The sequence below is a fragment of the Tiliqua scincoides genome, chromosome 2 (assembly GCF_035046505.1).
Source record: "Tiliqua scincoides isolate rTilSci1 chromosome 2, rTilSci1.hap2, whole genome shotgun sequence".
NCBI classification, from domain to species: domain Eukaryota; kingdom Metazoa; phylum Chordata; class Lepidosauria; order Squamata; family Scincidae; genus Tiliqua; species Tiliqua scincoides.
Window position 1 is genome coordinate 17,189,752 of NC_089822.1, and position 26,519 is coordinate 17,216,270.

The 26,519-nt window shown below is 42.9% G+C and overlaps 1 protein-coding gene across 4 annotated transcripts in view; it reads right to left on the bottom strand.

The window, feature by feature from the left end:
* The window catches only part of FYB1 (FYN binding protein 1), a 59,590-nt gene that overhangs the window by 12,788 nt on the left and 20,283 nt on the right, over positions 1–26,519 (bottom strand). Inside the window, exons 2-14 of one of the 4 annotated variants that reach the window (XM_066614703.1) lie at positions 24,839–25,985; positions 20,070–20,247; positions 17,165–17,208; positions 15,564–15,583; positions 13,346–13,389; positions 11,776–11,887; positions 9,694–9,850; positions 7,785–7,905; positions 6,816–6,832; positions 5,999–6,065; positions 4,320–4,460; positions 2,948–2,976; positions 1,333–1,408 (exon numbers count right to left, since the gene is read on the bottom strand). In XM_066614703.1, the coding sequence (XP_066470800.1) occupies positions 1,333–1,408; positions 2,948–2,976; positions 4,320–4,460; positions 5,999–6,065; positions 6,816–6,832; positions 7,785–7,905; positions 9,694–9,850; positions 11,776–11,887; positions 13,346–13,389; positions 15,564–15,583; positions 17,165–17,208; positions 20,070–20,247; positions 24,839–25,985 (2,153 nt within the window). Of the gene's footprint in view, positions 1–1,332; positions 1,409–2,947; positions 2,980–4,319; positions 4,461–5,998; positions 6,066–6,815; positions 6,833–7,784; positions 7,906–9,693; positions 9,851–11,775; positions 11,888–13,345; positions 13,390–15,563; positions 15,584–17,164; positions 17,209–20,069; positions 20,248–24,838; positions 25,986–26,519 lie in introns of all 4 variants that reach the window. The other 3 variants (XM_066614702.1, XM_066614705.1, XM_066614704.1) reach the window with 3 other exon arrangements.

Here is a 26,519-nt window from a genome sequence, read left to right on the forward strand (position 1 = left end):
TGAGAAGTACTTTTCTGAATCAAACATGCTGCATGCAAAAATGTGTAAGTCTTTTTTTTTAACAAGAAGGGAATTTAAAGTTAAGAGGGAATGGGAGTGTCCCATTGAACCTACTTCTCCACTCCTACTATCACATCCCCACCAATAGCTATCTCCTGTTTCAGATACCAAACATGTTTCTTTCCTGGTTCTTCTTTGCTGTGTTTGAATTGGCCACTAGGATTTTTTGCTTTCTACATACCTGGAGCCAGGTAATGAAGGATAAGTCATTTCTGCATTCTAGCAAATCTAAAGGCCAACCAGATGTGACGTTACTTACATCTCTACTTATGGGTCCACCTGAACGAATCACCACTGGTTCTTTTTATTATCTTCCCCTCTGCTCTTATTTATTCTCAGGTATGATCTATCTCTTTCTGTGAGCCCTGCATGGAATTGTGACTGAAGAATCACATCTGATTGATTTGCCTGAACCAAGACCCTCACATTCCTGAACATCTCTATCCACATTTCAAGAGTCTCTGTTAAATGTGAATGTAACTGACAGCTGATCTGTGGATGGAGGGTCAGCAGGGAACTAAATACTGTGTAACTGAAACCTCTCACATCACAGGAAAGAAAAAAGGCCTTGCAATGTTGAAAGAAAAAAAGAAATGAGACAGGGAAGCAAATACGTAACTTATGTCATGTCTGGTTTTGCCCTGACAGGAATTCAGTATTTAATAGGTTTAACAGTATGAGAAGTAGAATCAGCACACATTCCATGCTTTGAAAGAATTCCCCCAGAGTGGGGGGGGGGTCTCCCCAATCTGTGTAGGTTTATTACAAATGCTCTTAAAGTACTAATTAATCCAATCCTATCAGCTACAGACTGAGATGCATTTTGCACCTACCTCTGCTACTAAACAAGTACTGAGACTCTATAAGGGGAATGTACATGTGTGAATCCTGCAGAAACCAGCCGGGGAGCTGCAGAATGCTTGGGAAAAAACCTGCCGCCCTACATGATGTATAGGATTGTAGCTTTAATGGTAAGCTGGAGCCATGGCCCAGTAGGTCAAGGGAGCTGCCAGCTAAAAAAGTTTGGGAACCACTGCATTGAACCACGGTTTAGTATTACATATCTGTGCAAGTGCTATCTCAGTTGCTGCAATATGGGGGCAATAATATTGTTGCAAATAACACTGAGATAATGTATTTGTAGCGTGTTGAACATTCATAGAACGTCACATACATAATTTTTACTATTTGAAAAGGAGATTTTGAATTGATGCTTGGTGATCAAGGGGTTTTAAAATTTTGGTTGATTTTCTATTACATTTCTTCACTCACCTAATTTCTTTCGGTGGAGGAGGGAAGTCAGATGGCTCAACATCATCATAGACATCACCATCACTGTCTCCAGAATCTGAAACAGCATACGTTTTGCCAAAATAAAAACGAATATATAGTATATATTTTGTAGATTATGTTCACACGATGGTATGCCATGACAATTATAAACTGTTATATTTTACGATGTACCTTGTATGAATTTTCTTGAACAATCTACAGGGGTAATTTTCCCCAGTTCACCTGCTCATTGAGTGGTTTAGACCTAGGCTTCTGGATTACTACCGCAGATGGCATGGAAGACCCCATGTGCAGCAACAGAGAGGAGATGCTCCACCAACAACGGTAAGTCAACAGGGTGGGAAGTGGTAGGATCAGGACAGATCAGCAGAGGCTTAGGGCATGTTGGAACGAGGAAGGGGTAGCACCTGGTGTGAGCAACTTCTGCCAGATGCTGTCCCCTCTGGTGCCTGCTGACATGCCCCCTTTGTCTCCTTGGACTTGCACCAGCTATAGAGCAGGTGCAGGTCCAAGGAGACCACTGCCAGTTGAGGGGCCTAAGGAAGGGTAAGGGAAAATATTTTCCCTTAGCTCTTCCAAGCCTCCTGATCAGCCGTCTCCATCAAATGCATCCCCAGCATGCATGAACAGCCTGTTTTGATGAGGCTGCATGCTATGACAGGATTGGGCTGTCAGTGTTCAAAGCACAATGAAGCTCCAGGGGAGCTTCTCTGGGGAGCGCGCTCCATATATGAGTCACTACAAAGTAGCCAAAATGACTGACTCAGACGGTGAGTGGACTCAGATGGTGAGTGGTGAGGAGGGCCTCACAAGAAGAATGAAAGGCTCCGGAAGGCTCATGTGGAAGATGAATGTCATCATCTTCCATGTGAGCCTTCCAGAGACTTTCATTCATATGAGCCTTCAAGTAGCCAGGTCCTAAGCCATTTAGAATGTTATCAATAGCAACCAGCACTTTAAATTGTACCCAGAAACAGGCCAGCAGCCTGTGTCTACATTGACATTTTTACAACTTTCCTTCACTGTGGTGGTCCTCAATCTCTTTTGTGAATGCAGCTCTTCTTGGCGCTTCCTCTTCCCTGCCCTTTCCTTGTTGGGTTCCCTCCTTTCTCCCCCTGGCCATGGCAATCCTCTCCTTGCTTCCAGATCTCTCCTTGGTACCTCTCATCTTTGTTTCTCTCCCTGTCTCTCTCTCCACTTCTTTTTCTGCCTCTCTCTCTGACTTTCTCTCTGCTTCCTCCTTTGTCTGCCAGCCAGCCTGCCTGCCTGCCTACCTGTCTGTCTGTCTTTCTCTACACTTCCCTTAAATCCCCCACCCTCACTTGGCTCTACCCAATTACACTATGAAAGCTAACCGGGGTCTCTTGTCCTCCCAAAAGAGTTCTACTGATCAGGGGCTGAAGGTAGGATGCATGTCAGGCTGCAGCGGGCTAGCGGGGCCTCCACAGTTTCCTTTTAGATCTGAAACGTACTTCTATCCAACATTAAGTGGGGGCCAGATGAGAAAAGGCTGGAAGCAGAAGTTCTATACATCATATCAGTTTAATCAGGAGCTTGATCAGATTTGCTGTTGAGTTTTTATATGAATACTTACCTTTCCCAGGCTGCCTCGCTGAAGAAGTCCTGCTGAAAATAAGAGGAGTAATCTTCATTAAGTAACTGTAATCATTTATGTATTGTAATCATATGAGTTTCATGTTTTAAACGTCTGAAAATCAGTTCCAGAGGCTATAAATAATTATGCATACGTCTGCGGGCATCATAATGATAGAAGGACTTGCTGCCTGTTGATCAGTTGCAGTTCCAAATTTCATAACATTATTCAGTACATTTATATCCTTACTTTCCTCCAGAGGGACAAAGGCAGTAGCATAGCTATGGTGGGGTGGTATTTGCAGGTGCCACAATGCACCATGTAAGCAGGTCCTTCCACTCACAGTTGCCATCACTACCCAGAATGGTTCCGACAGTGAGTGGGAAGGCTCGCCTACATGGTGCATTGCAGTGCCTGCAATATTTATCGTCTCCCAGGTAGCTGTGCTACATGACCAATGTGATGTACAGTTAGTCTTTCATCCAGGTGTTGACCAGTCACTACCTGCTTAGCTTCAGCAAGGTTGCTGTATCACATGACTTCATGCCCTGAAATCTTGACATTGTCTGGCTGGAAGATTAGGTTAGATGCCTACTTCAGGCCATGTTGATTATCAAAGTGTTGTCTTTGAAGACAATGCTGAGAGCATCAATGTTTTAAAAGCACATGTTTCCAGTCCTTGCAGAAGTCCATTTGGATTGCAAAGGATACTTACATAAATCAGACTCAGCTGAATAGTTTGCATAAGCATAAACTCTAGAAAATGTGAAAGTGCTGTGTTTGAATTGTTGTTAATTGTCTCTTTGAAATGGAAAAGCAATGCAGAAGATTTTTTTATATGCTCAGCTGCAACTATGGTGTCATTCCTTGAACATGTAATATTATCATGGATCATGAATATGACTGTATCACATCAAATCAAACAGCTGGCAACATCAGGCAAGTTGGGCCATGATAAGCTGGGCCATGATAAGCTTCACATACATAGCATTGACTCAGAATATTTTGATTCATGGGGCAGAATCCAGAGAAATCTCCACTTTCTGCTAATAAAACATGAGCCATAATCTACCAGAAAGTTCTCTCCAACAAATTCCACTGAGATGAACGGGAATTTGTCTCAATTGTCCACTGTCTCACCTTATCTCATTGCAAAGGCTGCCTCTGATATGTCACTATGACTTAAACCAAGAGGTGGTGAAGGTATTAATATGGCCCAACTTCCAAAGAAGAGCAGTGTTTTCATCGCTTGATATGTGGTTTAATTTGTGGCTGGTTAGGCTGCTGTGAGACATTGTTAGTAGACATGATTAACAAGTATATTAGCAAATTAGTTTTTAGTGAACTGGTGGTTTTCACAGCAGGCTCTTACGAGAAAATTCCGTTAGCTTGTGTCACATTGACTTTAGGTGTTGTCTCTCGTACACTTTTCTTTTGGTAATCTTTTCCCTTTAAAATCTTCAAAAGCCCCCGGGGCCAGGAGTTATTCTTATCTTCATCCTGTGACACAGACCTTGGGAGTATGCATGTAATTATCACATTGCAGAATGAAACGCAAGCTTCTTAAAGGTTTGAATTCTACTTTTTGGCTGGTTGGGTTTTGGCTGGAATATTTAACTCATTTAAAACTCTCTAGGTCAGCAGACTCCAAACTTACTGCTGCTGCAATGCCCTCAGAACCTGGAAGTGAATCACATCACGCAGTCACATCATCGGCCTCTCACTTCCGGGTTTTGAGGACCTCACAAGCCTCCAAACACTGGAGAGAGGGCTTTTGCAGTGCATGGTTTTCATGTGCTGCAGCTCCGGCCCCTATTATACTAAGCCTCTTGCCACAGCTTGGAAGTTTGTACCATGGTCTCCCTGCTGGGGCAGTGGGCACCCCAGGATGCTCCAGGGTGTCGTGACACACATGTTGAGAATCACTGCTCTAGGTGCTTCTAAGGGCCATAGCAAACCAAACCACTTCAACAGAGTTTTCTGTGTTTCAACAGTGTTTTATGCGACAAAGTTGTCACATGTAGACATTGTCCATGCCTGTACACATGGGTGTTCAAAGAAGTGTGTTTGACCACCGTATTTTATAAATTACTGTAACATGTACACAAATTGGTTTTACCATGTGAATTGTAGACCTGCCTTCATATGCCTCTAAAAAGTATTCCCCTAAAAATGTGATGTGTGAAAACAAACTTACACATGTTTGGAAATGCAGGTATCATGCAGGTTATCTGAGGACATCAAGATTGTCTGTCACTCCCTGTTGAACATGTACATGCTTTTTTGTATAATAATAATAATAATAATAATAATAATAATAATAATAATAATAATAATAATATGGAGTGGCCAACCTGCAGCATGCCGTGTACCACTTTTTATGTAGAGAATCTACATTAATATATTAATATAATATATTAATATAGTATTTGGTGATAGGCACAGTGTGTGAGGATAAGTAACATTTTGACAATAAGTACACGTTTCCCCCTCCCCTTTCCATTAGGGTGGTTCTGATTAGTGTTTTGGTATACACTCCTGTGTTAGTTTATAGATATTTAATATATATTTGATTTGATTTATTTGATGTGATCTTGGAAATATTTTTGTTTGAAAAATATTCAATATTCAAAAATATTCAAATATTCAATATTCAAAACCAGGGTCTAACAATTCAATTCTGTATAGTTTTTTTGTGTGCAGCACAAACATATCTCTATGCTGCACCAATGAGCTAAGAGCTGCCTTCAGGTTTTGACTTACTAGTTACTTCATACAGTACAAAAGAAATTAGAGGATTTAATACTTGAATGTTACCCAGAAGCCTGAACCCATGAAAAGGAGGTGAAAAGAATTAGAAATCATTTTTAAAATCTAAAGCAATTGAACTCCATGGTTGGAGATCTAAAGGAATGATTTCCACACCCTTTTAAAATTATCTCACTGCTTCCCACCAGGTAATAGTTTCTTACATCTTTGTAGTACAAGCTAAATGAGAGGGATAGAATTCTCCACTTGCTTTTCATTATTTGACTGCCATTTAATACTCACTGTGTTTGAACATCGTCATCCTCCTCAACTCCATCATATATATCAGCGGGAGGAGGTGGGAATCCCCCTTTAAATTAAAAAAAGATAAAAACAGTGTTTAAATTTTGTACAATGATAAATTAACAGCCCAATCCTATTAAAATTATCCTGGGCTGATGCAGCACAGCCAGAATGGCTTGTGCTGTATTGCATGGGGGAATTTTGCAGTCTGGAGGTCTCCTTGAGGTAAGGGGACATTTGTCCCCTTGTTATAGGTATAGCCCCAGCCACGACAATGGGCCTATTAGGATCTGTGCCTGTCCCACCAATGGAATTCAGTTTAGGACTGAGCCAAAAGTATGATTAGCACAATTCTTGACTTTATATTATGTGTGTAAGCTCTGTGTGCATAATTGAGGACCTTTAAAAAACGAGTGAGTGAGTGAGTGAGAGTCTCCACATAAAATCATTTTTATGTTGTACTTTGCATACAAAAACATGTTTCTTGCATTTCCCATGGGATTCCTGTCAGTGAGGGTTGGGCTGCTGTCTGTCTAGGCTACACTCTGTCATCAGGGCAGAGTGTAGGTTTAGCCTCTCACAAGAGCGTCTTCAAATGTAGCACTTACCCCATGAAGTACATGGCAACCATTCCCGTATGTGTGTACATTCCTAAGTATTTGGGTGGTATAGAAATCATATCTAATCTCCTTCTCTGTATAGCCCCATCATCAGTTCTGTTTGTTAGTCATGCAAGAATGTGATCGTAGAATGCTAGAATGTGATTTGGGAACTGGCTTTTATTAATAAAAGAGATAGCAGTAAAATTAGAACTTACCTCCAGTTTGACTTCCACTTTGGCCATAGAAACAAAAGTGAAGAAACACAATTATTGGGGGGAAAAAAGAAAATAATGTAAAAGAAACAATAAAGGTACATGGCTTGACCGTACTTTTGTGTGCTGCATAGTGCCGCATAGTACAACATACACAATTCTTACAGTCGTGTATGAAAATTGAAACAAGATTCAAATTCAAATTCAAGATTCAAATGAATAATCTGACTAACAGAGAGTAAGAATTCCTTTGCTGGATGAGGCCAAAGGTCTGCATAATGCATTATTTTGTCTCCAACAGTGAACAGTCCGATATACAGGAAGCTCAGAGGCAAGACAAGATAGAGATGAGCATCCCATGGTGTTTGTCTTAAGAATCAAGTAATCAGTTCCATGACTGGACCAACCTGAGCAAAAAAATGCCTAATCTGGCCTGTTTGAGAATGGTACTTTTAAGAAGCAAAGGAAATGAAGGGAAGCAAAGGAATGAGTTGTTTGTTATCAGCATAATGTTGACAATCCAGCCCAAATCTCCAGGCGGTGAATCGATTCATGTAGAGGTTAAATAGCCTGGGAAATAAGATGCTCTGTGGAATGTTGAATTTAGACCAGAGAGACCCAATATCACATCCCCTACTCAGCCACAAAACTCATTGGGTGACCAGAGCCAGTTTGTCTCTCAGAGTATGCTATCTCAAGGGGTTGTTTATATGTTAAAAGGCATGATGTACACTGCTTTGAGCTCCTTGCAGGAAGGACCAACGACGCCCTATCTCCAGTTACCGCTTGCCTAAGACAGGGGAGACCTAGAGGAAGATCTCCAACAAATAATGATGGGTTCAGACAGGTTCTGAAAAAAAATATTTCTTAACTGTGGAATAAGTATGCTGAATACACAACCCTCATAGTCTCTTGCTTCAGTGAATGGGGAGTTGGCCCTTTAAGATCCATATGTTCATTATTCTGACATACCTGCTAATGCTGTCTCGATCCCCAACATCGTCATATACTTCTTTGTCAGAGTCTGGCTGCCTTGGCTTTCTTTTTAAAGAATCATAGTCAATTTCCACCATGATAGTTTTAATGTAGCCATCTAAAATACGGAGCATTCAGTGAGCAAGGCATGGTTATTTTATTTTACAACTTCACAGTCAGTCATGATAAATCTGCATCATCATCAGTAGTAGTAGTAGTAGTATATAGACGTAAGTATATCTATTTGAAAATATATTTTAGGAGCTAAATGCTAATTATGAACACATTTTATGCAGGCCATAGAAAGATGAAGTAGAAATGTCCAAAAGAAAATACATTCTTCATTTCCCACACTTCAACAGCTTTGTAAACCGCTTTGTGAACTTTTAGTTGAAAAGCGGTATATAAATACTGTTAATAATAATAATAATAATAATAATAATAATAATAATAATAATAATAATAATAATAATAATAATAATAGCAACATTGTACAACATTGGTTGTTTTGCAACCAATTCATGCTAGCTGGAGGGTGGGAAAACCTGCGAACCCTTTGTATTACACAATGTTTAATATGGTCCTCAGAACTTGCCCATACACTATTGGTCCTGACTAACACATAATTTGGCATTCCAAGAGAAAGAGGCATAAAATGCTACAAGATTTCTGATGCATCTAGCAAAGCAGAGTGAACATCAAAGTGCAGAGGCCCCGGTGCAGAGTGCCCAGGAGTACTGTTCCTCCTGTTCTTTTGGAGGGAAAGCAAAGACATCATCCAAGAGAGTGGTCTAGTTTCTACCTCTGCCTTTGATCTAGTTTCTACCTGTGGCAATCTCCCTCTCCCATGGATGATCAAACCATGCTGGAGATATGTGAAGTGTGCTCCCAACACCTTCTTGGGAGCGAACCTGAACCTCACAGTTCCCATTCACATCCCATTCATCTAGTCCTTCATCCAATGAAAATAACAAGGCACTACACTGATTTAAGGGCAGGACCATTGGCTAGTGTATTTATGATATCTGAATTTGAGCTGTTTATGTACTGCCTTTCAAACCAAGGCCTCTCAAAGTGGTTCACACCCAACAAAACAAAAATAAGCAAGGCCTCTGCATGCTGTTGCTGGTTCTGAAGTTGAAAACCTGGCAGGGGTGTGTGGGTTTTCCTCAGTGGCTGCAAATCTGTGAGTGGCCACCAGCTGCTGTCTCTTCTGCTGTAAATTCATGCAGCAGAAAGAATTTGGGAAGATAAAGACGGCAACAGGCTCGCTCTAGCCCTGCAGTAGACCTGATGTCAACAGGCCCAAAGACTCTATGGACCAGGCACAAAATGAAGCGTCCTCATCAGAGGGATGATGGGATGGGTGCCACCTGGTGCAGCACTTACCTGAAGAGGCTCAGCATTCCAGAAGTTTGGGGAACATAATGACGTAATTATGTTGCCTTCCAGGCAACCACATTGCTTTAAATCCATTTGGTGATCTTCAACCTTCTACAGACCCAGTTGTTTCATGTTCTCACCAGTGAGTGGAGATAAAAATGATTGTTGGCATGAGATGACTGGGACCACAGTGGGCTGAAGATAGTCTAATGGAGGCTTGGGCATTGTGGTGTCACCCCTCCTGCAGTGTGTGGCCTGCATCCACCACATCCCCTTTGTGACTCTACTGCTCCTCATCTCAACAGTAGGAACAGCCATAATGAACCATGGCAGGTTGATGTCATCAAGGAGTTAAGCATTCTGCCTTGAGGACATTTCATATTCTCCCAGCTCAAATGCTATTGGTCAGTCTATTGAACTGAAACAAATTAATTCTATTCTATAAACAAATTGATTCTAATAATTAATTCTATCGACTAAACCTATTCACACCAATTCACCCTGCTTCTGTCCGTATACCTACAACAGCCTCTTGTTCTTCCCAGCCATTTCCCCTCTGGATTGTCTGTGATCCGGATGATTTCAATTTTGTCCCCTTGCTTGAATGTCAGATCATTCTTCCCTCCTTTGAAGTCTGCACAAGCTCTTGCCTGGTGGATGACTTCAATGGGACCCACTAGCTGCACAGAAGTATAAAAAATTGGGGTAAATGAGCATTAGTTAGTCTGCAATCCTATACACACTTTCCTGGAAGTAAGCCCCATTGAACACAATGGGTTTTATTTCTGAACAGACATGCCTAGGATTGCCCTGTTACATGGTTAACTTAAGACTTGAATAGAAACAGAACCCATTGGAAGGCTGTTTATAAGCTTATAGATATTTCACTTTTGAGCAACCATGCATGAGAACAGGCTGGGCTGGAGCCAACTTCCCAGTTTTAGCTTTGCATCCTCATTTATGGGGTTTATTTATTTATTTAGCCTCCTTTCCTCAGGTTTTGGGAGGAGGGCTGTGGAAAAAAAATGAGACTTTTGCACATTGTGCTGAGGACAGGGGGAAGAGAGCACCTTCTTTCCTAATCTTTCAGGCCTTTCTGTGCCTGTAACCTGTGGTATACTAGAGGGGTGCAAAGCACTAAGTTTTGCAGGGAGCCTCACTGCAGCATGCAAGACCCCCCCCCTTCTGAGCCATTCCGGGCCAGTATAGCAAAATGGAGGCAAATGCTTGCATGTTGCAGTGAGACTTCCTGCAAAACTTAGTGCTTTGCACCCCCTTCTAGCTACGCCATTCATAATATTACATGGGCTGGGAAGCTCATGATTCTCTACCTCCTCTAGTTCATACTATCTTTTCTTTGTATCCCAGCACTGTACCCATAGAAGTGTAGAAGCGAGAACTCAGGTTAACTGGGGCTAGAGCTTTGAACTTAGATTGGTTAGACCCAAGGCTTATTTTTACATTCTACACTCAGTGCATGGGATGGGAAAGGGGAAAAAAAGCAGGCCCATGTTGTTTCAGTGCTAATACATCACTGGCCAAAGCTCTGCTGGAAACACATTCAGTGTTAGTGAGAAAGGGACCCTAGGCACATAAAGATGTATGTGGTAGAACCTCTTGAAATGCTGAATATATGGCGATCAACTGGAGATGGCCAGTGGTGTATTGAGGTGCAGGCTGAAGGCGCCCCTCTACATTGACTGTGGATAGCCATGGGGTAAAAAGTAGGAATTGGGCTCCAGGTTCAATTTCCACAAAGCCATGAAACTCACTGGATGGCCTTGGGTCAGATACCTTCTCTAAGCCAAACAGGGTGAATAAGAGGATAAAAGGAAGCACAGTGTATGCTACCCTGAACACCTTTCCGGGCAGAAAGAGCAAGATAAAAGTTGTAGACTAAAACAGCAATTTTCAACTGGTGTACTACAGCACATTGGTGTGCTATAGAAGGTCCACAGGTGCCACAAGAGTTTGGAGCACAGCGGATGAAAATCGTGGAAAAACTCTTTTGGGTTCTGCAGCTCTGTTTCTAAGGCCATTGTCTGTTGCCCTGGAACCAGAAAGTTGCCTTAGAGACAGAATCACAGAACCTGGAAGAGTTCCGGAAACTGGAAGTGACATCACAACAAGTGAAGACCATAGAGAAGACCATAGAGGTCAGTGTGTTGTGAAAAAAAAAAAAAACACACTGAAAATCACCAGTCTAAAACATAGTCATATTTTACTTCAGTGTTGGGAAATAAGTGACTTGCTCAAAACCAGCTAGGGCAGAAAATGTTTTTTTCCTTTCAGTTTCACAATTGTTCAGTGATGGGGAGTTAGAAAACCTTGTCAAGCTATTGGCAAGGTCCAGTCACTTCAAGGTCTGCTAGAAGATGCTAATCTTCCTTCTGCTTGTGCCTCTGCCATGAAGAATAAAGCCTTCATTAATGCTTTGCTCTGGAACTAGTGATATTAGTGAACAGCCTTGTTCGATCTGATATACTTGCAGTGCAATGGTGTATTAAGTGTCAAACAGAGTACTTTAACAATGCTAAAGGACACTGTGTTTTTCTTTGCTTTTTTTCTTTTGTCTTTTTTTTTTTGCTTAGAAAAAAAACCGTACTTTGAATTTCTTCCTTATTTCCTGCTCCTTTTTCATCTGCTCTTTCTTCTCTTGATCTGACTTTTTCTTTTCTTCCTTTTGCCTTTTCTTCTCATCATCTCTAGATGGAGTTCTGGATAATAAAAACGGGATTATTATTGACTCAACAGACAAGGTAACAAATGTCTGATCAGGAATGAAAAAATTCGATCAAAAGTCTGGGAAGAAAAAAGTATATATCAGCATAACAGATTTCTCGCTGGATCTGACCAATGGTCTAACTAACCAGTCTGAGCAGTGATCACTCAGAAACCCCTAGGGAAATGAGTGCTAAACTACACAGGAGATGCATGACTGGCTCTCCTGATGGTTTCTTAAAAACATAAAACTAGTTGCAGTGTTTGTGGATTGAATCAGCGCAATGGCGTTGAAGAAGAGGGGTTTAATCCTTTCTCCTGTACTGTTTTCCTGATCAAAACTGCCTCACCCCTCCCCTCGTGCTATTAACAGGGAAAAGGACAGATATAAAAGAAAACTGTTTTTTTTCACTCCAGCAGGGTTAATAACATTTTGTGGGTAGGGGGTGGTAATTTAAACAGGAAACAGCATGGGGGAAAAGAATGTGCCCCTTTTCCAACATTACTGCTTTAGGGCCCAATCCTATCAAATTTTCCAGTGCTGGTGCTGCTGTGCCAATTGGGCATGCACTGCATTCTTTGAGGGGGGACAGTCACAGAGACCTCCTCAAGGTATGGGAACATTTGTTCCCTTACCGTGGGGCTGCATTGTGGTTGCACCAATGCTGGAAAGTTGGATAGGATTGGGCCCTCAGTCCAAATTAGGGATTCCATGACTCCTTGTAAACTAAACTCCCAATCCACCCCAAAAAATCCCTTAGAGATCAGGTTATAATCCAGTTCGCTGATGTTTATCCACAACACCTGATCATCAACTGCAACTGTTCAGAAAGCTTTTTTTTTTTAAAGACATTTGTCTGTATCTTCAAAGAAGCAATTTTTGTATTAGAAAACAAAAACCCATAAATATATCTGGTATCCATATGACATCTGGGAGCTGCAAGCAGGAAACAGTTGCTAAAACGTTCCTTTTGTCATTCTTGAAGACAATAAGGGAAGCTCCAAGGCTGTATTGGGATCTTTTCCACCCAGCCTAGGAATTGTGGTTATTATTGATGCTCAGTCTCCATTATTTATTTGTTTGTTTGCAGAATTTATACCTCATCTTTCTGATTTAATGGGATTCAAGGCAGCAAAACATGAAAATAAGATAAACAACCAGGATCAGTTACTATTCATCTCATTAAAAACTCCAGATAACCATGACAGTCAAACGTCTTTCTGAATAAAAAGGTCTTAGGCCCCTCTAAAAGGTCTTCAAGGAGGGAGCCATCCTTAATTCCAAGGGAAGGGAATTCCATAAACAAGGAGCCACCACCAATAAGGCCCCATTTCTAGCTGCCACCCCCTCACCTCTACAAATTATATTTATATTTTGTCTTTCCCTCTCCCTTCAACCAAGGGATCCTGATAACCAGGGATACACTTTATGTGCAAAGTGTCATATTTTGTACCTCATTTCATCTATGTCTTCATATGTTTCCAATTCCTCATCACTCTAGATGAAAAAAAGTACAGACATTTCAGGTTCAGTGTTAGAAGACAGAGTATAAAGAAAGAGAAAATTATAGTCATAATATTATATTCGAGTTCACATGCAACAGATTAAAAAAAACAGAATGAAGTCTTAGCAGCAGAAGCCCAGAAAAAATACAAGGCGATATACAGTATTATCATTCATTATAAATAATATTTATAGGGGCAGGAAGTCTGGCTCAGTTGGTAGAGCTGCCGCCTTGTATGCTTGAAGATCTGAGGCTGCCAGTTTGAAACAACCAGAACTGAGAACTGACGACACGCTGATATACTGATGAGCTGCCCCTAGGGGGCAGAGAGGAGTTGCCGTCAAGTGGAGCGTGAGAGCGAAGGGACAGAGAGAGGCCAGACCGGGAAGGAATCCAGCTGGAAGGAGGAGTTCTATGAAAGACTAGAACTATTCAATTGTAAAAATCCCTACGAGGGTTTAGAACAGCCTGCCTATGTAAACCGCCTTGGATTAAAGTCTGAGGAGAAATCTGACGACCAAAGAAAGGCGGTATATAAATACCTGTATAAATAAATAAATACACAACAAGATCAATAAATAAATGGTTCCCTCTTCCACAAGAACTCACAATCAGATAGTTGCTTTCCCTCTGCTAAATATTAAAAAATTAAACTGCCTCCTTGCCTACTTTACAACTCCTAATGTTAAAACCAGGGGTGTCCAAACTTTTTGGCAGGAGGGCCACATCATTTCTCTGACACTGTGTTGGGGGCCGAATTAATTTACATTTCAAAGTTGAATAAATTTACATAAATTAATATATTAGAGATGGAACTTATATGAATGAATGAAGTCTTGCAATAGCTCAAGGCCTATAAAAGTCCTTGCACAAAACAAGGCTGGGCTTTCCTTCACTGCCACTGCTGCATCACAGATGTGAAACAGCAAGCAGTGGAGGTAACCCTCGTCCCACAGCTCATGCGAGAGGTCAAACAGTCATCTTCAGGCTGAGAACAGTTGCGTCAGGCCTGCATGGACTTCAGCAAGACGTCTCCAGAGGGCCAGGTGTTCATTGAGACTGGGGGCTCCCCGCGGGCCAGATTGTGAGTCCTTGAGCACCACAAGTGGCCCCCGGGCCAGGGTTTGGGCACCCCTGGTTAAGACTATTAAGACTGCACACCAAAGCCCTTAATGACAGGGACCACCCTTATGTTCACATGAACCCAAGTACAGTATGGTAGTTGGGGTTTTGAGGTGCATGGGTGATGAGGACACGGCTTGCCAGCATGGCTTCCAATAATGTTTGTCACCATGGAGACTCTCCACAGTTACAAATGGCTGAACAGATCTTCTAACAGGGCTTTTCCTCATGACCCCATGAGGTCCTCATGACCTCAGCAAGCCCCATCAGAAGCCCCATCTAGGTAGTAGCATAGCCAGAAGGGGGAGGCACAATAAGTATTACAGGCACTGCAATGCACCATGTAAGCGACCCCTCCTCTTCGCTGTTGGAGCCACTGGGGCAGTGACAGCAACGTGCAATCACTCACCGATTGGCACGTGCCTGCTGATTACTGTTGCAGCCCCAATGGCTCAGATGGCGTAGGGGAGCGGCTGCTTACACAGCACATTGTGGCACCTGTAGTACTTACCACACCACCCCTCTCTGTCTATGCTACTATATTTAGTTAGGCTGACCTCTGAACTCTCAGTACCAGTTCCAGGTGCATTCAGTGCTACTCAATGAAGCGAAGCAACACGAGGATGGTTGGTTGGGTACCATGGGGGAGAGGGACAGTGGAACTCCTTGCCGCAGGATGTGGTGACGGCATCTGGCCTGGATGCCTTTAAAAGGGGATTGGACAAGTTTCTGGAGGAAAAATCCATTACGGGTTACAAGCCATGATGTGTATGTGCAACCTCCTGATACTAGAAATGGGCTATGTAGCAGAATGCCAGATGCAAGGGAGGGCACCGGGAGGCAGGTTGTGTCTGTTGTCTGGTGTGCTCCCTGGGGCATTTGGTGGGCTGCTGTGAGATACAGGAAGCTGGACTAGATGGGCCTGATCCAGTGGGGCTGTTCTTATGTTCTTATGTCCCTGCTACAGTAACCATAGGATAATTAGTATTTTTCCTGGCTAAAACATTGTGGTACGTTTATATGTTGTTAAAAAAATAATACCGACCTCATCTGCATTTCCAGGATCTGAAGGATCAAAAGCCAGAAAGCAAGGGTTAATGCTCTTTTGCAGGAAAATGTTGGTACATAAGTTAAGAATGTCCAGTTATAATGAGATCATAGCGAGTCTAGGGAGCATTGTATGCCGCCAGGTCTCTAAAACGAAGCTTGGTACATCTACACCCAAAAATGCTGTTCCTCCTCAATTACTCATACTGTACAATATGAAATGTCACCAGAGCCTGAACTGAGCCAGCTGCTGATGAGCATAGTATGCAAAACCTCAGATCTTCATTTTTAATACTGCAGGAATACCCCCCAATGTATCCTGAAATCAACATCCTATATTATATTATTATTATTATACATAAAATACTGATTAGGAACAACAGCCCTCTGTGCAGCATGACAACCAAGGGCAATTTGAAAAGCAGTTTGTGTGATATGGTGTGGAGACAGTATTGTAACTAAGTGGGGTCAAAGCACTAAGTTTTGCAGGGAGCCTCACCGCACCATGCAAGCAGCCCCTCCCTTTGGGAGAAAAAGGCAGACAGACACCTCCATTTTGCTTCCACCACCCGGAGTGGCTCTGAAGGGGAGGGGCCACTTGCACAAGCATGGTGAGCCCCCTGCAAGTGCTTTGTACCCCCTTTAGCTACGCTACTGCATGGAGCTTTGCCACCCAAAGAGAAAGAAAAGTGGCCCAATCCTATTGATGGCCTCTGCCATCAATGGTGGAATGCACTTTCTGGCCATGGCAAAAGGCAATCTGAAAGTGTGTGTACCCATATGCTTCTGAACTGCTACTACTATTATTATTTATTATTATTAACTTTATTTTTACCCCGTCTTTCTCCCCAGAGGGACTCAAGGCGGCTTAAAACAAAGGATTAAAAACATAGGAAAAAAAAAATTAAAAACAGATAAAAACATATTTGCAACAATACTAGAGAGGCCCACTGTGCAAGGGTGGAAGAGGAGTGCCTGCCAGTGATGGTGAATTGGTGGCAGGGGCTGAAGAGAGTGCAGGGTTGGAATGGGGCAGAATGGGGAAGTGGGTGGCAACCACTGGCATGGCTGATGTGCGCCAGACACTATCCCATTCCTTGCCTCCTAACATGCCCCCTTTTCTTCCTTGGACTTGCAACAGTGGAACACAGTTTCGTTGTCACAGAATAGTGGTTGACAGTGAATGGAGCAAGAGGCAGCAGCACTCTGTGTCCATCACTGATCCTTACCACATCCACCGTTGCCAGACCCTGTTGCAGCTGCTGGAGCAGGTAAGGCAGCAGCAGGGGCAGGGAGGGGGAGGAATGGAGGGAAGGGAGACTGCAGAAGATGGTGGATTCAGTGGCAATGGGCACACTGGATCCATTCCCCTCCTTCTGCAGATTCCCTGCCCCCTTTCTCTGGCAAGCTTTTGTTACTGCACTAACTTGTTTTCAGACTGGACCCAAATCATTCAGTACTAAATACAGTATTCATAGTAAATAGTAGATCAAATTACTTCAAGTCTTATCCAGTCTTTACAAGGTCATTCAAACTGTTATGGTTCCATTGCAACTAATTCTCTAAATCACAGTATCAATTAAACTGGAATTTTCCTACCTTCTGAATCAAGATCATCATAAGTCTCTTCATTTTCTTGTTCTCTATAAAAAGACAATCGTGAATATATTAAAGCAAAAAAAGATACAACTGCAATTACTATAAAACTCTTCTGAGTGAAAGTTTTTGCTAAGCAGCATGGCCCATTGGCCACCAATTTCTATATTTCTGAAGCCTACCGTAACTAAATAGTTGGCACACTTTCTGGCAGTCCTGTGCTTTGAATAGTTTCAGTGACTGGCAGAATTAAACAAGGTTCTCACATTATTCCACTGGGGGAAAAGGTGTACCTGTCGAAATGCAGCCTTTCACTGTAACTGTTTAAAGGCACAACAGTCTTGCCAGAAAACAAAGACAGCAAGCCTACAATAAGATGCTGGTGAAGCCATATAACACATTATTTTCTTCAATGTACGAGCATGGATCTGTTGAGAATTGCATATGCTGAAATGTGAAATATGAGCTGTGTTCTGAATGATTCCACATTGTGCATGACCACATTGTTGTGTTGCCCTCAGTGCCTCCGTGTTCACTCTTGTTGCTTGCCTTAAATACATAAAAACATGAAAGACAGTTTCTGTCTGTCATGATTATGACTCAAACTAGGACTTGTCAGAGGCTGCTTGGAAGAAAGCAATTCTCAGGAACACCAAGCAAGGTATAGAAACTACGGGTCCAATCCTATCCAACTTTCCAGCACTGATGCAGCCACAATGCAACAAATATTCCCTTATCTTGTGGAGGTCTCCATGACTGTCTCCCCACCTCAGGATCCAGCGCACAGCCCATTGGCACAGCTCATCAGTGCTGGAAAGCTGGCTAGGATTGGGCCCTAAGGCTGCAATCCTATACACACTTAGCTGAGAGTAAACCCACTGAACATAGTGAGACTTACTTCTAAGTAAACATACATAGCAGTGTTTCTCAAACTGTGGATCGGGACCCACTAGGTAGGTCACAATCCAATTTCAGGTGGGTCCGCATTAATTTCAATATTTTAGTTTTAATATATTAGACTTGATGCTACCATGATATGTGACTGCATTTGGGGAAATGTTACAGACCTGTACTTTTTACAAGCTACTATGTATATTCTTTTAACAATGATAGCAAATGGGACTTACTTCTGGGTAAGCGTGGGTAGGATTGCAGCCTAGGATTGTTCAAAATTTTCCTGCTTGATGATGTCACTTCTGGTCATGACATCGCTTCCAGTGGGTCCTGACAGATTCTCATTCAAAAAAGTGGGTCCTGGTGCTAAATGTATGAGAACCACTGATATCTAGGATTGTACTGTTAGAACTGCAGCCGTCTGATATCAATTGCCAAAGTAGCACCATGTTAAGCAGTGATATCAGGCGAGGTCCTTCACAAACCAAAACTACCTGTGAGGCAAACCAGGTGTCAGGAGAATTTACATCCTTTAGTGTCAGTGCTAGGAGGCCATCTCACTCCCAAGAGTGCCTCACTCATCACCATGCAAGCCTGCAGCTGCTGATTGGATGGGCACCCTCACTGACACCTATGTGATAGCTCTCTCTTGCTTAAAATGCTTCCTCAAAGTGTACCTTTTCTGTAAAATATTGTTATTACTGGGGAAAATCAATGGCCAACAGTCACTTTCCTTTAAGCATATAGTTTGTTGGTATAAAGTGACGTGTGTCTTATTTCAACATCAAAAGGATGATACCGTTGAGGAGGATGAAACCCTCCCATACTTCCTTCACTGTTTTTGTGTTAGCTGCCACCCCCCCCACACACACACTTTTTATTAAAACAGGGAAGAAATGGAATTAAATAAAAATGACTGCCACCCGTATGCCTACTTCGGCCTTCAAAAACCAACCAGAGTTCAAATATAACATCTTTATGATCATGTAGTAGTTTGCATTGAATTACTGGGGCAAGGAAAAGAGAGGTCCTATCCACTTTACATTGTGATGGGCCCCTTATTTATAAGCATTTGTATCCCATCTCTCCACCAGAGCAAAATGGCACCCAATGTGTGTAACATCAGACAAGCCAATGAAGACCTAATACAAAATAACCACTGTTAAACAGCAGTAAAAGAAAAGGGGGGGGGGACTCCAAGAATCAAAACAGGAAAAGCCAAAAGGGCATTATAACAGCATAAGAACATAAAAAGTAAGCCAACATAAAAACGAACACCATTATAAATAATTGGAATAAAATGGTGTCAGCCACCCAGCAGATTACCAGCAGTAATGGAGTCAAATCTCTTTCAGGAGTTTCAGAGCCTGCAGAAAAGACCCTCTCCTAAGTCCCAACCAAATAAATATCTGCCAGTGAAGGCACACACAGAAGGGCCTCTCCTGCTGTCCTTGACTTATGGTCAGGTTCAGGAGAAAGTGGTCCAGGACCTCAGCATTTCAGGGCTTTAAAGGTTAAAACTGGCACCTTGAACTGTGGCCAGAAACACTTTGTTAGCCAATGTGCCTGTAGAGCAATCCCATGCTCTCCATAGCCCACCCTAGGCAGCAATTGGGGCACCATATTCTGGGCCAGCGGAAGCTTCTGAGCAATTTCCAAGAGCTGCCCAGTTGGCAGTAGACTAAACTTCACTACTCAGAAGATCACCTTCTTCTACACAATCACCTCACCATGTGTCAAGATCAGCAGTGGATTTTGTGTTTTACGCAGGAGAAGGAGCCGGTCCAATATTCCTTGGGTTTGAGTGTGCAGATTTCACTAAGTGCACTGGACCCCCTTCCCATCATTTCCTCCACACTTATTCCACTTATAGCAACAAACAAAAATAGATACTGTGATGAGAGGCAAATGTTGAGAAGACCATTTGGGAAAATATTTCAGTAGGGCTGAGATAAATGATTCCCACAGACACAGGAGAAGAATGTAAAAGGAAGTAGATTTCACACTTATTTACATGTTGTCAGGCTTGGGTTTGATGTTTCTTGGGGGAAGACTTGGAACTTGTGCAGAAGGGTGAGAACCAGGAGGAGGAGGAGGAAGAGGAGGAGACGGTTGTGGGACTGTGGCTTGTGCAGCAGAAATGGATGGCAACGTTGGAGGGGGTAAACCCACTGAATGGGGTTTTTTAGAACCTGAAACAAAAGACAAAACAAGGGAGAGTGAAGATGAAAATATACATAGTATTTAAAGATAATTCTCCATGAGTTCTTCATCTACAGAGTGAAATCAGTTTCCCAAATCCTCATAACCTCTCCAGATAAACACTGGTTCATCTATAGGGCTTCCATCTGCATCTAGGAATTAGGCAGGCAGGGCAAATTCTTTGCTTTTTTAAAGCACCATGATACATTTATCAATGTATATGTTTGTTCTTTGCTTCTAAATGAAACTCAAGGAGATATATATATTTAAAGTTGCATAACTGCTCTAGAAACTTTCTTGGTGATATCTTGGTGATGGTATGTGCACTAGCCAATAGTTACTGTTCACAACTGGCTTTTGCTGAAAACTTGCAAGACCACATTTTTTTTTTAATTGTTAAAAGAGAAGGGGTTTGGATTTGGGCTATGTAAAGCTCTTCTCTCTGAAATGAGCATTACAAGCCCCCAAAGACCATTTCACTGAGCTGGGCAGCCCAATCATATTCAGGATTGTGTGCAGCCATTTATGACAGTGGAACTGAGTACACCTGTACAAAACTTGTACAACAGATATCCTGGGGATTTTAGAATGCACATCTTTGCACAACACACTACAATAAAAACAGTGTGCCAGTATTGCTTATAACAACATCCACTTCCTTCTTCATCTCCATTCTGCAGACTGCTGCTCTTAAAACTACCCTTCCCTTACCTCGGGGCTGCATTGCGGCTGCACCGGTGCTGGAGAGTTGGATAGGAGTGGGCTCTTAGTCAGTCTGCTGTTTGCTCCACCCTGCATATATCATGATCAAACCAAGGCAGCTACAGGATTGTCCCCAAAGTTTGCAACCTCCTCTAGGAATAGGTTAGGGAAGCTTCTCCCAATTATTCTTGTATTAAAGTAAAAGTAATCAATCAATCAATCAATCAATCAATCAAACAAACAAACAGATAAAAGCCCATGCTAGTAGATTTGCAGTGCAATCCTGTGTGGGTTTACCCAGAAGTAAATCCCACTGTGTTGAGTGGGGCCTGCTCCCAGGTAAGTATGCATACTGTCAATCATATATCTGCTGCATAGCATGTGATGTGGTCTGAATACAAGCATGGGGCTTTTCTAACTGATGCAATGCATGCACATTTTGTTCTTGGCTACCAGGTACAAGGTGCAACATGGCTCCTTTCAGAGGTTCCTTTGAATGTGCCACTGGGCAGGAGTGGGAAAGGAATGGCATGCAATGAGGAAAGGGGTTGTAGGAGACAAAGCTTGCTGGTGAGAAATGGAGTGTAAAGGAGTGAACATTTTGTAAGAAATGGGGTATTTAATAATTGAGGGGGTAGAAAGGAAGAAATAGATAAGGGACAAGAATGCAGGCAGAAAAGCTAGAAGAAGAAGAGACAATCCAGGAAGCCAGGGAAGAGCAACTATAAAATGATGATCACCAAAAAAAAGAAGTGCCTTGCAGGATCAGACCAAAGGTTCACTTATGGTCCCTTCTTTCCCCTGCTAACTTCTGCCATGCAGCTATGCTGATGGAGCATGGGCTGTAAGCAATGGGCGAGGGGGCGATCAGATAGCCAGCAAGAGGTGAATAAAAATATCTTGCTAAAAATGTATTTTACTTACCTGCCAGCAGGCCGCCTAGTCACCAATGGGTGTCCTCCAACCCATGCCACCTATTTTGAAGAGAAGGGGGGCAGGTCTGGGCCAGGAAAGGGGGATAGGATCTGACATGTGGAGCTGCCACCAAGATCCTCCCTTTATTGTCCCTGAACTGCCCCCTCCACGCTCCCCACCCCACACCTACTACAAAGTATCCATGACCTGCCTCCCGCGGGCATCTTACCTGATTAAATGTGGGCCATGCACAGAGCCACCAGCCGTTTGTGCCAGAGGCTCCACATGCACAGCAATAGTGCGCCATTTATGGAGCTACTGCATTATTTACGATGGCGGATTACGAGATCCGCTATCATAAGTGAACCGTTCGTCCAAAATTATATCTCCCATGGTTGCCAAACATATATAAATAATAAGCCAGTGGCTCTGAGAAGCCTGCAAACAAGGCATGAAGGTAAGAGCCCTTTTCCAGGTAATTGCTCCCCAGCAGCTGGTGTTCAGTTGTCTACTGTCTCATGAACCCATCATGCCTAGCAACCATTGATGGACCTTTCTTTCGTGCATTCATTTAATCCCCTGTTAAGGCCATCCCGGGGTCAAACCAGACATTACTATAAACATGTAATGTGGCCTGTTGTGTTTGTGCTTGTTCTTTAAAATACCACCCTGGAAGGACCACAGAAGGGATTAGAATGCTGGGACCAGATGCTTTTTTGTCTTTAAAGTAGCATTTGGGGGTGGGAATGATTGGGGGTGGAATCATAGCAGCGGCAAAGTCCTTAAGATCTCCCCCACAACCCTCGCTGCAGTTTTTCTCCCTTCTGTATGCTCCCCCCACTGCTATTGAAAAGGCAACAACAACCCAAGGCACATTACACACTTAGGTTAATTTGTAATTTAGCCCTAAATCAATGGTTATTGTCATGGGTTGTGACAGTGAATTCCATAAATTGACTATACATTGTGTGAAGCAGTTTCTTTTGTCTGTCCTGAATCAGCTGCTAATCGGTTTCACTGGGTGACTGCAAGTCCTACTGTTAAATTGAGATAAAGGAAAGTTAAGGTTAAAAATTAGAATTAAGAAAAAATTAAGCAAGCAGAAAAGCAGAATGTAGAGAAAATACACTTAACTGGAGATACAGAAAGACCTGAAAGCAAAACTTTATAGTAACTAACATGGGACGGAACATCTGAATATGATTTGAGTAGAACGACTAACTAAGAAACAATGAATTTTATAAGTATTATTGAGTGACGTCCTTTGCTACAGCAATAATGAGACAAAAATAGATATTTTGCCAAGTGGGAGTGAAAGGGAAGGGAAACATGAAAGTTTTAGGGGAAATGTAAGTTCTGTCTTCTGTATATTGAGTTTGCAATAATGTATTGGCATGTGAAAAAAGTGTAGCCTAACTTTAATCATACTTAGCACCCACCTTTGTAGCACTTTTTGAGTGATCAAAGCAATTTTGACTTTTCTGGTACAGCGTGGCAATGATGGAGAGATGCAGCATGAGTTGGGTGCCTGCCTGTCATACGGCTGCTACAGACAAAGGAGCTCTGCTAACAGAACAGGTGGCAACTAGCCTTGTACCTAGCACTCGATGGGTAAATCTGAAACAGCAAGTTGAACCTCACGTACACATTTAGAAAAAGCACGTAGTTGATTTTTCTAGGACTGTATCATTTCAGGATCTAAAAGGAGAACTGCATGGTTGAATGGTTCTCACATCCCAAACTCTCTGTCCATGAGAAGCTAGCCATGAGGTCCGGGGAGGGGGTTAATGCAAGCTTTTTCACACAGGACCATGTTGTGCTTTGGGATTCCCTGGCATGCATTCTGAAATGCTCCTCTTCCTGGAGGGCTGTACCATTTTTAGAAAACCATGTAGAGAACTGGACATTTCATCCATTTCCTCTTATAGTTCATCTCAGTTTGGTTTCATTTTGCATCACCATCGAAAGAGAAACAAGTGAGCCCAATATGGCATCTTTCCTAGGAATAAGTATTCAGGTCTGTCTACCGGTTGTTCCTGCTTGTGGCCAAAACTAGATGTTATAGCAGATGAATATTACATTATCCTGATGGTCTTTTTGAAACACAAAAATAACTGTTTTCAGGAAGACTGTGTAGCCGTGAAGAAGTAGCAGGGAGGAGGGGCTTCTGATCTTTCTCTTCCAGTGCTTATCTCGGTCCAAAGTTCCTACCCTGAACAGCCAAGTGGCATAGCTAGAGGAGGTGTAAAGCACTAAGTTTTGCAGGTGCCTGAATGTGCCATGCAAGTGGCCCCTCCCCTCCCCTTTGGAGCCATTCTGGGCCATGAGAGCAAATCAGAGGTGTTCATAAGAACATAAGAACAACCCCACTGGATCAGGCCATAGGCCCATCTAGTCCAGCTTCCTGTAGGCTTCCAGCAGCCCACCAAATGCCCCAGGGAGCACACCAGATAACAAGAGAATGGCTCCGAAGGGAAGGGGAAAGGACTGCTTGCACAGTGCATTCAGGCACCTGCAAAACTTAGTGCTTTGCACCCCCTCTAGCTATGCCACTGGAACAGCCTTGCTCCCTTTCAGGAGAGACACATCTGAAACTGGGGGAGTAGCTGTATGGGGAACAATCTGAAGCAAAGAAATGGCAAGTGGGGAATGGGTTGCAAACCTCTCTGCTGCTTCTATGACCCTAACCTCTTGCAAACTGTTTTAAAAGAACTGTAGCTGTAAAGCCTCATGGATCTGCATGTGATGTCTGGCTGACCCTGTGCAGAGCTCCAGGCAGCACAAAGCATATAGCACTGTAAATGACCACAGAGAGTTCTCTACTATCCTCCTGCTCACCACTCCAGCAAAGACAATTCAATGCCTTAGCAAAAGGGTCTTATCTGGCAGGATCTTGGGATATCCCCACTAGCAAGCAGAAGATTTGACATGAGATATAAAGTAAATAAGGGGAAAACAACTCACTGTCTCCGTGATCTTTCTGGAATTTTTTCAGATCAACCGTTGGCGGCCTTTTAGGTTTCTGTGGGGGTGGGCCTAATTTGAATGGCAGAGGCAGAGCCTTTCGTTTAGGCAAATCCTTGTCTTTTTCCTCTTTTTCAGAGTGATTGGCCCAATGTCCCGTTGAAGCCACTCTAGATGGACTGTCGAATTTAGTAGCAGCTGCTACACCTGATGCTGACCCCGACTCCTGTTGATTCATCTGAAAAATTATATTCTTGGTGATACTCGGCTTAGTGTCTTCATTCCGCTGTCCCTCATTTTTGGGGAGGACGGGAGGCGTGCTGCTCTGGTTAGCGACAGGTTTCAAGGAGACACGAGGAAAATGGCAAACTGGGGAATGCGTTCCATCACTGCTCTTATTCTCTGCATCTCTGGGTGATCCAGCTGAGTTGAGTTTTGGTTTGGGGCCTAGGAAGCTTGGAGTCGTCTGATTCAAAAATGCATTTTTGCTCTTGTTGACAATCCCTTCATTTGGGCTGGGATGTGGGCTTGGTTTCTCCCGGGGAATTGGCTTCAGAAAAGGTGGCTTGGGGTCATTTTCTTGTGAGGGAGCATCAAATAGTCCTTTAACTCCAGCTACCTTGGAGGGCACTGACTTGACCACAGCTTCTTGGGGTTCAAGTTTAAAAGCTGGTTTAAGTCCTGAGGGTCTGAAGTCGTTTTTTGGAGGCAGGGAGCCAGGCAGCTTGTTCTCAGGAGCCTTTGGAAACCCTGGCTTGGAGACATCTTTTTGTGGTTCAGTAGGTTTGGGACCCAGGGGCTTGGGGAATCCAGGTTTTTCATTCCCTTCTTTGCTAGCTGCCAAGGTCATTGCTGCAAACTTGCTGGCCACTGGGCTGATCTTCAAAGGGGGAGGCTTTGGGTCTTTGTCCGATGCATCTTGAAAAGAAGGTTTGTTACCCAAAGGAGGTTTAAAAGAGGCTGACTTCTGAAGGTTGCTGCCAGGTCTGGCAGGTGGGCTGGCATTTTTCAGAGGTGGAAATGGCTCAAATGGAGGCTTGGTCACCAGGGAAGGTTGTCCTGCAACTTTGACTTGTCGACTGTGCACGTCCTCAGTCGGGTTATTGCTAAACTTTGCCATGATGGACTTCACGTTTGCCTTGCCATCCTACAACATAAAGGAGATCAAAAGTAAAGTGAAGTGAAAAGACTTTTCTGCAACGTTCACATATACTGTCCTTTGAAGGCTTTCCTGGTTTGAGGCTTGCAGCACTTCTGATTGGTTAGAGATATCTCAGCATTTAACTTCCTGTATGGCTAAAGATGTTCAACATTTTGCTACATACTCCTTGTGGTTGAGGCACATTGCAAGACGGTTTAAGACAAACAAGTGCAGTTTTGCTGACTGGATCTGTTCCTACTTTGCTGTAATGTCTCCCTCTTCCCATTTACACTTGCAAAACGTGAAAGTGATATGCAAGCTCTTAATCACATAATGCTAAATCCAGCAGCTCTATACCTCTGGGTTATGTATATTGTATGGTTGTAGTGAGTTAATGAAAATGAGAATATAATTGTCAATTTTGTACCAACTAGTCTCTCTCTCTCTCTCTCTCTCTCTCACTCACTCACACACACACACACACACAGAGAGAGAGAGAGAGAGAGAGAGAGAGAGAGAGAGAAATCCAAATTTGCATGA